Source organism: Labrus mixtus, chromosome 13, assembly GCF_963584025.1.
Source record: "Labrus mixtus chromosome 13, fLabMix1.1, whole genome shotgun sequence".
Lineage (NCBI taxonomy): Eukaryota > Metazoa > Chordata > Actinopteri > Labriformes > Labridae > Labrus > Labrus mixtus.
The window spans coordinates 2,485,665-2,498,439 of NC_083624.1; the positions used below are offsets into that span (position 1 = coordinate 2,485,665).

At 41.2% G+C, this 12,775-nt stretch overlaps 1 protein-coding gene across 1 annotated transcript in view; it reads left to right on the forward strand.

Annotated features, from left to right (window-relative positions):
* The window catches only part of klf7b (Kruppel like factor 7b), a 73,105-nt gene that overhangs the window by 42,893 nt on the left and 17,437 nt on the right, over positions 1-12,775 (forward strand). Inside the window, exon 2 of the mRNA XM_061053130.1 lies at positions 2,060-2,711. Within this exon, the coding sequence (XP_060909113.1) occupies positions 2,060-2,711 (652 nt within the window). The remainder of the gene's footprint in view (positions 1-2,059; positions 2,712-12,775) is intronic.

The following is a 12,775-nucleotide window of genomic DNA, read 5'->3' on the forward strand; positions in this document are numbered from 1 at the left end:
CAGCTACTTTTGTCTTGTTTTCCCTGTTGGATAAGGAACAGAAATTCAATGAAACAAGTGTTGCAGGTGTTTGACATCAAAGCAGGAGCCAGATCGAATAAACGATGCCATGTCGACCTCAGAAGTGCAGTTTGTAGTTCAAGCGAGAGGATTCAGGCATCACAAGAAACATGAAAGTGAGTAAAGTGAGGTATAGCCTTTTAGGAAAGAGAAGTAGGTTATTGACCTAAAGGATTCTGGATAATTCCCTTGAGGTAATGTGACCAACCCTTGACCAACAGAGTCGAGCAGACCAACAACTGTGGTTGTGCTCTGCTGCAAAAGTGGCTCTGCTATGTTCCTGAAAGCACAGATGTCTAAGTAATCTCTGCATGAAGGTTGAATAAACAATTACAGAAATACCAGTTTTTCTCCTCTATTTCTCTCTCCTAATCTCCTTTCCTTCACCTTTTTTTTCTTACTTTGACTTTCCCTCCATCATCTTGCACTCCTTCCTTCCTCTATCGTGCGATATAACTTCCATGGCTGGTTGATTTGGGTGAGCAGAGGGAAACAGGCAAGGCTTCCACAGTTCAGGGCTCTAGAGAGCTGGCCCAGGCAGCAGCAATCAATCACAGACTAAATCCTTCTTCTCGCAGGACTGCCGTGTGCCAGGTGACATGGTCAACAGCTGCAGAGAAATACATAAAGCCTGCAGTGGGTATCTGGACTTAAATACACAGGTACACAGAGTATGTAAAAGTGGAGAGTTCAGGGGGAAACACTGAATATCCCAACAACAAAGGAGCTGCAAGACGCTTGACTTTCTTTTGTTGAACTGACAGTTGCACAATTTTGTTTTCTCCATCGGCAATCAACCTTTTCCCCTTGAAGAAATGGTGGATAACTGTGCTTACAAGCTGTTCAACTTTGATTTTGGGGATTAGTTTTCTTGTCCCAATTCCTACAAATTGGTTTCTTTTAACCATAGCCATGATCTTTCTCTCTCCATAAAGATTCCCTGTTGCGTTTTTACCTGTATGTGGACAGCTAAGGAGCTTTTTGAGTAGTTGCCCATTCTGTTTTATGTCGCTTCAATCCACAAGTAACAGCTGCTGCTGGCAAAGATACATAGAAGTGCACCAACAAAGAAATGAAAGAGGACTGCTTGAAAGTAGTGATAAACAGAGAAGATGCAGGGTCTGTTGCATTATTTGTTTATTGGTACACACTCTACCGGGGATGATTTAAAAAGAAAGGTATCTTATTTTATTTCTTACAGCCCACATTGCATAACTTTGGGTATGGCTGAGTTGACTTCCATGTGGGCACATTGTAGCTCTTTGACAGGAGGTATAAGGCCCGCCTCTTTGCCTATTTCCTGATTGATTGAAAGTTAGGTTGAGACAGCGTTCCCTACAAATATGGCGACAGCCACTGATGGGCTTCATTATTCCTCTTAAGGAAACCAATGGGTGACACCACTGGAATTACTTCCTTGTTTTGTAAAGTCTGTGAGTTAAACACAGTTGATACTTTGTTGTCCAAGAGTTGATGGATATCTGTTTCATTCATTCAGACGTGTTTAGGGAATGACTGAATTAAAGTGTCCACTAGGAGGGAGCTTTCGAAGTATCTGCACAGAATTATTACAGTTTGCTAGTCTCATAGAAATATTGAAAACATGATCAAAAGATGACAGAAAAGTCTATAATACCAAAAAGTAAAGTAAAGTAATTGAAGCTGTTATCAGAGAAGTAACCCGTTCTGGAGGTTCAGTTGTAAATGGTATTAGCGATGTGGTAACAGTGGGATAACAACAAAACTGGCTGGTTACAAAGACGCTATAACTTCCATCAAACACTTGTTTGTGATAAATGGGATTATGTGCTTCACTTAAACAAATCTGTACAGAAAATGAGAATTGTGTTGAATTCTTTGATTGAGCCATTTAAACCTTATGGTGACAAAACGTCTTTCTGTGTAGATAATGTCACTGGAGTCTTAAGAAACATTGTAGAATCAATGCAAAGTGTATTCATGTCTGACTCTTGCTTCCATTTGTTTCTGTTTCTTGCAGACGTGCCTAGAGTTGGAGCGGTATCTACAAACGGAGCCCAAGCGACTCTCCGAACTCTTTGACGAGGAGCTGGACTGTCTCTTAACGCCGGCTTTCATGCAGGGTGGTGACAGTGACGAGGACCTGATGGACCCCCTCCTCCCCAGCCTCCCTGACCAACCCAGCCCGCCTCCTCTACTGGTGACTCTTCCCAAGGTTCAGGCCAAAATCCTCCATGTGCCCAACCTTAGCAAGACCCAGTCAGAAGCAGGGACTGAAACCGTAACAACAAAAGACCATGTCCTCGCAGGAGTTAGCGCTGCACAGCTTAGTGCAGCAGTTACATCCCTAACGCCGCCGTCGTCACCAGAGCTCGGCCGCCACCTCATTAAGCCAACACAAACACTGACTGCAACGGCAGACGGTACTCTAACACTCAAACTTGTGGCAAAGAAGGTTGGATTAGGAGCGGCTAAACTGGTGGCAGCGCGGGCATTACCGTCGCCGCCAAGCCGAGGAGGAGCCCTCAGTGACGGCGAGCATGGTGGAGGAGGAAGCCTGGGAGGAGACGTACCAGAGAACAAAAAGAGAGTCCACCGGTGTCAGTTCAACGGCTGCAGGAAGGTTTACACCAAGAGCTCTCATCTGAAGGCACATCAGAGGACTCACACAGGTAAGACATTCATTATATGATGACGGTTGCTCGCACTACAATCACGGATTACAAATCACAAAGCTTGATTGTCATACAGATCAATACAAATAAATTGTTATGGCACTCCCTGAGTCAAACCCAAATTTTGGGATAACATCAACAATTTAAGCATTAAAAACACTTTTTAATGTAGCTATTTGTGTAACAATCATTAGTAAAACATGACAAGCCAACATTTCTGAAATAGCCATAGTTTTCCCAGCAGCCGAAGAAAATACAGACATGGCAACCAAGCACTTTAATGACCAAATATTGTACCAATCTTGGTTGTCTAGTTGAGTCACGTAACCTCAATCCAACTGATTGTGTCTTGTTGCCAAAGACCAGACTGCCGCAAATGAGCAGCCTTGGAATTAAAGCAAGGCTGGCTGCAATGCAGGCCTGGCAGAGCATCAACGGGGAAGATACCAATTGTCTGAAGATGTCTGTGAGATCTGGCATCAAAGATTTAAAATTAGGACCTTGTTCAAGTTTATACAGCTTGTCCTGTAGCTTTCTGTCCACAAGAATTAGGTGGAAAAAAAAAACACAATTGTTAACACAATTAAATTACAGCTGATCTATTTGAAGGCCTATGTGATTGGGTTCTGAGCCAACTAATTAAGAATATGTCAATGTCATCCCTGTTTTTACAAAATGTATTCATTTCAGTTTTGTTCTTAAACCTTGAACTTTAAGAAAATCTAAGCACAAAACCCAGCATGTACATAAAAATATACCTTACATTTAAGATTCAGTTGACATTAGGACCTTTCCCCTCCCTCTCCTGCTCTCCGTTGATCCTCCAGCTTTTATTAATTTCCTCGTGAGCCTTGATTCCAGCTCAGTGCCAAAAAACCTTGCCTCAGTAATTGCCTGATGATTGATAGAGTGGTAGTAAATGACATTGCGAAGTCAGCCGTGTCCAACCGTCTCTGACACGCAGCTTTGCCTGCTAACTACAGCTGCCCTCTTACTGACCCTCAGACAGAACACACACCAGGCTAATGTGTCCAGGGGCTATTTGCTGTGAGCTTTCCAAAGTGTCACAGTGTGGAGACGGAGGTTGATGAAGAAGACACACAAGTGAAAATTGATTTGACTGATGCAGATTATGATGAAGTGATGATTGGCTTCAATTAAAAAGGCAATAGCTTACGATTTATTGCTTTTAACACATAGGGGAAAGGAAATATAACCAAGAATTTTTTTTTTTTTGTTGCCGTAAATCTTGGAATAAACCACTGTTTAACATACATCTAAAACATAAAAAACAAAGGACCAGCTTAAGACCAAGAACAACTTGACAACACTCTTGCTTTATGAGAAAATACACACTTTAGTCTGGGATTCTGTGATCTTGTTCCTTCATTGTGAAACCAAAGACTGCATTCACAGCGAAGTAAAATCACAAAATAAACTCAGAGGAGCTAAAAAAAACTTTTTGTCTGAAAATATATTTAGCAATCATTCACACTGGAGGTTGTTTTGGTCTACGGTTGTCGCCTTTTAAAAATGACAGAACACACAGACTGTACACACAGATTGTGGTGTCCGATAATAACTGAGGCTGAATCCATCGCTAATCTACAGCATGAGGCCCATGCAGAGTTGTACTACCTGAAGCTAGCATTATTCAACTCTAGCTTCAGCCACAGCGTCATTTACAGGATCTGTAGTGGTTCATGGCCTCCAGTTGTCATCATCTAGCGTTAGCAGTTTCCTTGACGTTCACTTGGATTACACTATAGAGCCTGCAGACCTTCTACTGTGTTAATACTGGCAACCTTGGCATCATTAATCCGGCGTGTTACAGGCTTATATGATCCCAGGGACCATACCATGGCGCCTTTAAGTACAGCATTACATCCCAGGGCAGCACCTAGCGTAGCCTCGGGGGACCTAGGGCTGCAGCTTTATTATAGTTGCAGCTAGCTTTCTGTTAGCCTGGCCGCTAGCTGCAGTATCTTTTATCTTCTTGTGATTCTACAGTCGAGTCATGCCAACCAACGATGAGCTTTCAGAGGCTGGATCATTCACTGAGAAAAGAAAGACACCCTGAAGCGATGCAGCCTCTTTACTGTGTGTGTGTGTGTGTGTGTGTGTGTGTGTGTGTGTGTGTGTGTATGTGAATGTGTGTGATATAGATGTGGGGGCGGCGTATTCCCTCCCGATGTGTTCACTACAAGCGCAGCACTGTGGTTTAATTAGCTTAATCCTCTTTTTGGGTTATTATGACCATAAATCATTGAACATACATGTAGGGAGGGATTAGCGTAGCAGAGACTGCGGGGAGGAGCAACTGCAGAAAGCCTGCACAACATCAATGCACTTACTGTCACAGAGAGCACACCAGAGGCCATTAGAAACATCATTACGGTGAGGTCTGTCAGGAGGATACAGTGCATGTGCTGCAATTCCACATAATGTTGGTAATAATATTCCTCTGTTTGGATCCAATGCTACTTCCCTGAGCTGCAGCCATAATGTGAATTCAGGTTTATATCCTGATACTATATGAGAATTCTCAATTAGGGATGAGGTGCTCCATTATTAAATGCACAAATTAATTCAGTAAATCTTTAAAGTATCCTGTAAGAGATGTTCTGAGTCAGAGCCAGGGTTTTCTCGTGTACTCGTTGTCCCTCTCTTGGATCTGGTTGGATCTCGGAAAAACAGTAGATGGCTTATAATTGTATCATCCTTGTTATTGAAGCAGCAGTCCAAAAACAATTCACTTAACAACACACTTGGCATCCGAGATAGCAGAATAGACGAGCAGTTTTGGAAGGAGTTTAAGAGTGTCTTTCAAATGTCCTAGCTGTACTTAATGAAATTTTTGAGGGGAGCATTTACTCAGAGTGTGGGCGTCTTTTCCTACAACTGCAAAACATAACTAATGAACACACTGCAGCAAACATGAACACACATTCTGGAAAGTACACCCAGTGCTGTCAGATGACTATATGCCTTTACCATAGAAATAAAACTGACAAATTAAGCCAAAATGAAAGACTGGAGAAGGGGAAAATGACTAGTTTAACTCTCTTTGACAGCTTCACTATTCATCTAGTCTACATGGTTAACGTCCAGATTTACATTTGTAGACGTGTTGTGGTATGAAAGTGGCTCAGTACAATCCCACATATTCTCCTTGAGAAGGTAAATCTGTCAAAGCGGCTACATTACCAAAAAAGAACCCCTTAAATGAAGAAATACAAGCAGATCAAATTTATACCAATCTACACCAAATACTGAGACATATTATTTTCCTCAATAGGTTGAAGACCAAATGTTTGATTTCCATTGGAATAACCTTCGCAAAAACCCCTGAGTTGGCCAAATATCAGAATGGAAACCTTCCTCTGATTTCAGGTTTTTGCGGGTGAGACATTTCTTAAGGCCATCAGTCTGTCAACATGTTCAAGCAGCATTTGAAATGTCTGACAGTTCAGTGTTTGACATTTAAATGCTCCCTCTGACATTTAAGGTTTGAAAACCGATTTTCTTACCTTTTGAAAGTCATGACTGATGTATACAGTTATCCTTTTCATTTTATCCTTCTATGAAGAGCCGCTAGATCCTTAGCTTTTATTTCTCTGACTATTTTTTACTCCTTTTCCATTTATCTCTGTATTGTTAAAAAAAACATTGCTTAATCGTATTAGTTTTATAATTCATTAATAATGGTGGGTTTGGCAGAAGCTCTCTCCAAAGTCTTGGCTTAGGACCCAAAATGTGTCCCATGGTCCAATCGAGTTTGCACAGCATTAACAGTTTGTGGTGCATTAATGCATCTGTGTACAGTTCCTTTATTTGTATCAACAATAATATAATATTAAATGAATGTAATAGCCATGCATTCTCCCTCCTACCATCCTAGTGGAGAATAATCCATTAAATCATATGCATGAGGAAACCTCCAAATGATAACTTGGAAAATATTACTTTCATGTCCACCATGAATGTCAATGTGACTGAAGCACATTTCAAGGATATTCTAATGATTTTGGAAATCATACAATATAATGTGCAAAATATCTATCTGTGATTTTATGGATATAATACAATGGATATAATTATGTGAAGTTCAGTTCATAGGGTTTAAAACATGTAAAAAAAAAAAAAACCTCTGGCATGGATACTCCAACTTCAGTTTGACTTCTTAGAGACTTCAACCTTCGCTCCAACCCTCAGCAGGTACCACCATAACTTCATGTGGATTTAGGAAACCCCCTGCTGTAACCCCAGACCTCCACACACATACTCTATACTCCATTCTCCTCTATACACCAATATCCAACCTCCAACCAGCCCTCTCTCATTCTATCTCTCTTCTTGCTCATTCAGTTTGGGTTGCCAAGCAACTGCATCACACTCTTCCATAATTGGTTGGTGGCTGCTTGATTGTCCATGCCTGTTAATCTCTCACCCTCTCTCTCTCTCTCTCTCTCTCTCTCTCTCTCTCTCTCTCTCTCTCCTTCTCTCCCACCCCCTCTCTCTCTCTCTCTCTCTCCCTCTCTCTCTCTCCTCTCAGTTGCTAGGTGACTTTATCACGCATCCTTGCCTTGCTGTGCTATAATTGGCTGGCGTCATGGTTGCTGTGGCGTCAGGCCTGAGCTGGCCTTGCTTCATTCCTCCGACAGTGTGTGTGAGTGTGTGTTATAGCATCTATATGTGTGTGTGTGTGTGTGTGTGTTTGAGGGGGGTCCTATTGAAGAAAGAGAGGGTGCTCTGGCCAATTACAGAAGACGGGTGTGAAACGGCCGCCTGTCTGGCACCTGCGGCCCCCTCTCATACCCCATATCACACAAACTTACACAGACACACACACACACACACACACACACACACACACACACACACACACACACACACACACACAAGGACAGGAACATGCAGGTTGAGTGTAGCATTTCTCCAACAGGATAAGCTGCCAAGTGGTTTGCTATTGTATGTAGAAAATATTGGTCCTGTATTCACTCCTGAGCGAGGCAGACTCTGAAGAGTGAGGAGGAGGATTTACACTTCCAGACATCACTGCTGAAGATTCAACACGGAGGATTTTTTTCTTTTTTACAGAACTAGACAGAATTTGTTGAAGAATCAAGCCCTCTGAATATGTTGCAGAATATTCTTTACCTAGAAAGTACAGTTCACATTTGTAACTTTTTATTCATGTGTGTGAAATTTTCTAAATTTGTTTTTGACAAATGTCGGAAAAAAAGATGCTGAGGATGTAATGTTTAAGAGATATCCAAGATGGAGAGCGACGCTATAATGACAGTTAGGGCCTTCATAGCGATGCTTCGTCTTATTGGCTGTATCCAGTATCAACCAAAGAGTGAAGAAGAACATGCTGGCGAGCTGAAAAGCGTATGAAGCCGCTTCATTACCTCCACGACAATCACACCAGTCACTCACTGGTCGCGTCATATGAACGTCATCACCCTTCCCGCTGGCCCACAATGAATTTTCCTGACTTAAACCATGCTGTGTTCACACATAGGTCACCCTGACTTTACACAGACATTTTACTAATAGCACTGACTATTAGTTGGAGGGGTGGGGGGCTGTTCCCTTTGTGCTGCACACCCTGAAAATGTAAGGACAATTTGGGGTTCTTTGACATTTTACCAGTAAGTTTTAATGCTGTGGTAGTCGCTTCCACAGTTTAATCAGCCAGCTCCCTTCTGTACATGTCTTGGCTCTAACTTAAATATCGATGGACCAAACATAATCACTTCAGACATGATTGCAGGTTTTCTAACACAGACTTAAAAACAGGATTATTTGTGTAATATAGAGTCTGAACTACCTCTATGGTTCTCCTCAATGCAAAACAAATCTCCCTGAACAAAACATGCTGACTATTGTCTTAGAAACAACCAATATCATTTTTATCCATCTTCTCTTTCTTTTTTGGTCATCACCCAAACCTCGAGGCCTTTTCATTACTTTATTATTATGACACAAAACCTTCATAACTGCAGCTGATGCCCCGAATTGGCAATCAAGCTCACAGGCCTTTATAAAAACCCATTATACTTTTATAGCTCCTAAAACTTTCCGCTCACCAAAAGAGTATCTCATCAGTTTTGCATTGTGCCTTCCAATATTGTTGGACTAATGATGGAAAGTTTTTTTTAATTGATTATGGATATTAAGGCAGTAAAACCACAGCAGCCACCTTTTATTGATCTACTCTCAAATCTTGGATTCTACATTACCCAAAATGCAACTCAAACACCAACAGCTCTCAAAGAGTTTTAGGTGTTTTTTTTTAGTGGTGGTTAAAGTAGCCTCAAGCTGTTAGCCTAAAGGGAGAGATTCAACTTTTAGTCTTCAACTTCCACTGATGTTGGGACTAAAACTTCTCATGAGCAGTTCTACTCCCCGAGACCTGAACACAGACTTTGATGTTTGATGATGATTAAAGTTGGTGGAGTTTTATTTCTACCACTCGGGGCGTGTTGTTGTTGACGAGAAATGAAGTGATTGAAGTGATTGTTGTTGTTTTCTTTAATCCCACCAAATAGTTGCTCAAGATTCTACAATAGTAGATACCATTTTTGTTAAAATCTTCCCTTGAGCAAATTCCCTTGAGCACGATTCAGCCAGTATAAAAGAGTGATGGGAGTAACCCTTCATGAAGAAACAACTTTATAAGAAGCGCCAGTGAAACAGAAGACGCATGAACTCTGATTTAGTCCATTAACAAATCTGAAACAGTAGATGAGTAGAGGAAGGCCAACCTCCAAAAAAAAAAAAAAAACGCACAATAGTGAGACGGCAACAAAAGCCAGATCCCTGTGGTGCAAATCAGCAAACGACTGCAAGAGATTTGACTGAATAATTTGAATATGCAAATCCAAGCCGAGCTCATGATGTGGAATTCATTTAGTCTGAGAACAAGTGCGTCACCTTGCAGTCACGTTGTGTTTGTGGATGAAAGACGACTCTGATCAAAGGGGATGCGGGACGTGGGGGGAAGTAAAGTGGAAGAGGGCAGCGTTCACTCTTGGATGTTCCTGTAGGACATCATCTTTTACCTGCCGTTGCATCACCTTCTCTGCACCTCACGTATTTATCCGGGAGAAGGGCTAGTTTTTCCTGCTTTTGTTATTTTGTCATGGGGATTCAAGACAGAGAGTTAGAGCTAGTGAAGTTCTGAAACGCAATTTGACATGATGTATTGGAACTCAGCGTAAAACAGCATCAAATATAATGGAGGCACAAGAATTTATAAATAGGACGCTGCATCTGTTGTTTTACCCACATGGTTAGAGATTGAAAATATGTAACCGACCCCAATCTTCTCTGATATGCAAATCTGTGTAACCACTACGTGTCTGGATATATTTCTGATCATATAGCAGCAGTATAACATTTGGGTTTGCATAATGAAGCTTCTTTCATTCTTAATTTTTGATCAAAACAAGTGTAGTAAAAACTTTATTTGCTCAAAGAAGACATTTAGATATCAAATCCACTTCTAAAGACAGCCATGCTAGATTTCGGCCAATAATATTCCATGTTGATTGGGTTCCTATGAATATGTAAGGGGTTCTTCCTTGGTCCATGTTCTTTCAGCCGAGTTTCATGAAAATGGTGCAAGAGGTCTTTTACATGATCCAGTGGACGAGCAGACAGATGGATGTGTCCTTTGTTGAGGTATAGAAAGTAAAAGGACCTCCTCTGTTTTTCTGGGTAACCATTTCAATTCACTGCCTTTCACTATAATAATTTTGTTTGTAGACTATGACAAATGGACGTAGTCTAAGTGACGTCACCCTTTCATTTATGAAGTGCCGTTATGAAGCACAACGATGGTGGTAACCATATTGGAAATGCTATCTAAACCTAACTTTTGAACCAGTCTAATACCTGGCAGAGTGCTGTATCTGAAGCGATTATTTAGCCTTTTGACAAACAGGTAGATGGTGCCCACCTGTCAGTCAGTCTCAGCAACGCCCCTAATTGGCAAATGTATGCATAACTCTTACCCTCAAGGCCTTCTTTCTTTGTGACTTTCAGAGCAGACTTTCAGACCAAAACAAATGCTGTCTTTGGACACACCTCCTTCATCCCTCAGCTCCCTCCTCCCCTCCTGTTTCCACATCTCACCATCTCGTTTCACAGGCTAGTGTCTGTGTGATGTGAAGACTCTGTGATCAATTTAAAGTGACAATATGCATCTAAAACTTGATTCGGTTGTAATCTGTTTGTCATTTTAAGCCATAGAAAATCTTACTTCCGTTTGTTCAGTTTTCTGGTTCTCTTTCTTTTTTTTTGGAGGTGGCTGCATGTTTTTTTTTTTTTTATAAAAGGTTTTTAATTGTACTATGATTGCAACTGTGATGCTTCTGCACAACAAATTATTTCAGCAACAGATTTTGCTTTTCAATTTCCTCTATTTTGGGTTTGTGTTACTCTCAATCAAACCCAAGATTTTCCCAACCCTCCTGGCTCTGGTGAAAGCAGATGATAGCTTTTTTAGTTTAGCCAACAGTTCTGAATCAGTGGGTGGTTTAACTTGTGCAGAATCACGCCTATAAGATAAACTGTAAGAGCAGGATGTGGGTAGCACTGCGGAGGTCTGGAACCTCTCAGTCAGGGACTTTTTTTTTGGTTCTATTGTGTTTGTTCAATGTGCAAATTCAACATCCCAAGAAAACTGAAGCTCTTGTAAACACATCCTTTACTGCTGCAGCGAGAAACTTCTCCACCCAATGTAAAACACTTTTGATCAAATTCCTTCCATTTAGTTTTGGACTGGTGTGTGTTTGTGTTTGTCTCCTTAAGAAGATCGGTGTGTGTTGTGATGGCAGTGCAGGGGCTGCTGGGACATCTGGCTAACTGACTGTAAGCTGCTGTATTACTCCCCATTAGGAGTCATTAAAACCCCAATTATAGTTACCACCCCCTGGTTCACACACACTACCCACACACTAGGGGGTCGCAGTTTGGTTCATCACTTTTTATAAACAGTGAGTGCAGTCCAGAAAGGCTTGTGTGCTTATCTTGATTAATACTGTAAATGTTTGAAAATCTGATTTCAATAACAGTACATGTTTGAGCAGACTCTGAGAATGTCTCCCCCTTAATTAGTGAGCCTTAGACGAGGCTGCTTTATTGAGGCAGCGGGAATCCTCAGAAACTAGGGTCAACTTTTGCTGCAAAGTAACCATCAAGACTCACCTATAGTCAAATGAAAATGTGCACAAATCTGCAAAATAACTCTATACTGTTAAGAACGGGACTGGTAGAACTCCATCTACCAGAGTCAGGTCTGTAGAGCAGTTTTTTTTTTCAGATTTATTCTGTTGATTGAAAAGTTGGGTAGCTACTGCAGGCTCCTTAAGCAACTATTTTTGAACAAATTACCTTTTGTGTGAATTTTTAACTCAGCCATGTCTTTAACACCCAGTGGTGGAAATGTAGGTGAAAGCACCAGAACACCTGTACAGTACAGAAAGCCGAAGGGAAATGGCGTTCCCAATCAGTTAAAAAAAAAAAAATTATTCTTGTATTGCGGGGATTCGATTGTAGTTGTTTCAGAGTGTTTCTGAGTCTGAGTAAACAGCCGAATAAAATACAAAACAGTTGGAGGCAGAGGCTGCTGATGCTTGCACCAGTGCTTCTTGGTACATGTAGGCAGTGCTGGTAAAGCTTTGTAGCAGGAGGACTTAGTGTTCTGTCGATAAAGCACACAAAGAGGAATTTATTGCTTTAATTAACGTTATTTACTATCAATACGTATTGGAGACCAACTAAATCTTGACAAAGAATCCCTTAAACTGTCAAACAAAGGATACAGTAATGTTCCAGCTGTAAAAATCGTAGTAGTAAAATTTTAACTAACCATACATTGTTTTGGTGTCTAAACTCAGCAAACTGGACCCCCCGGACTGAGTTTTATTTTCTCTCTCTCTTTGTGAGTTATAGTGAAAATGAAATGAACCGCAGAAACTATGCTCAAACAGGCTCATAATAGTAAAGGAATTGGATTTCCTGTAAAAAGACGGTGCAGAAGCAGCAGG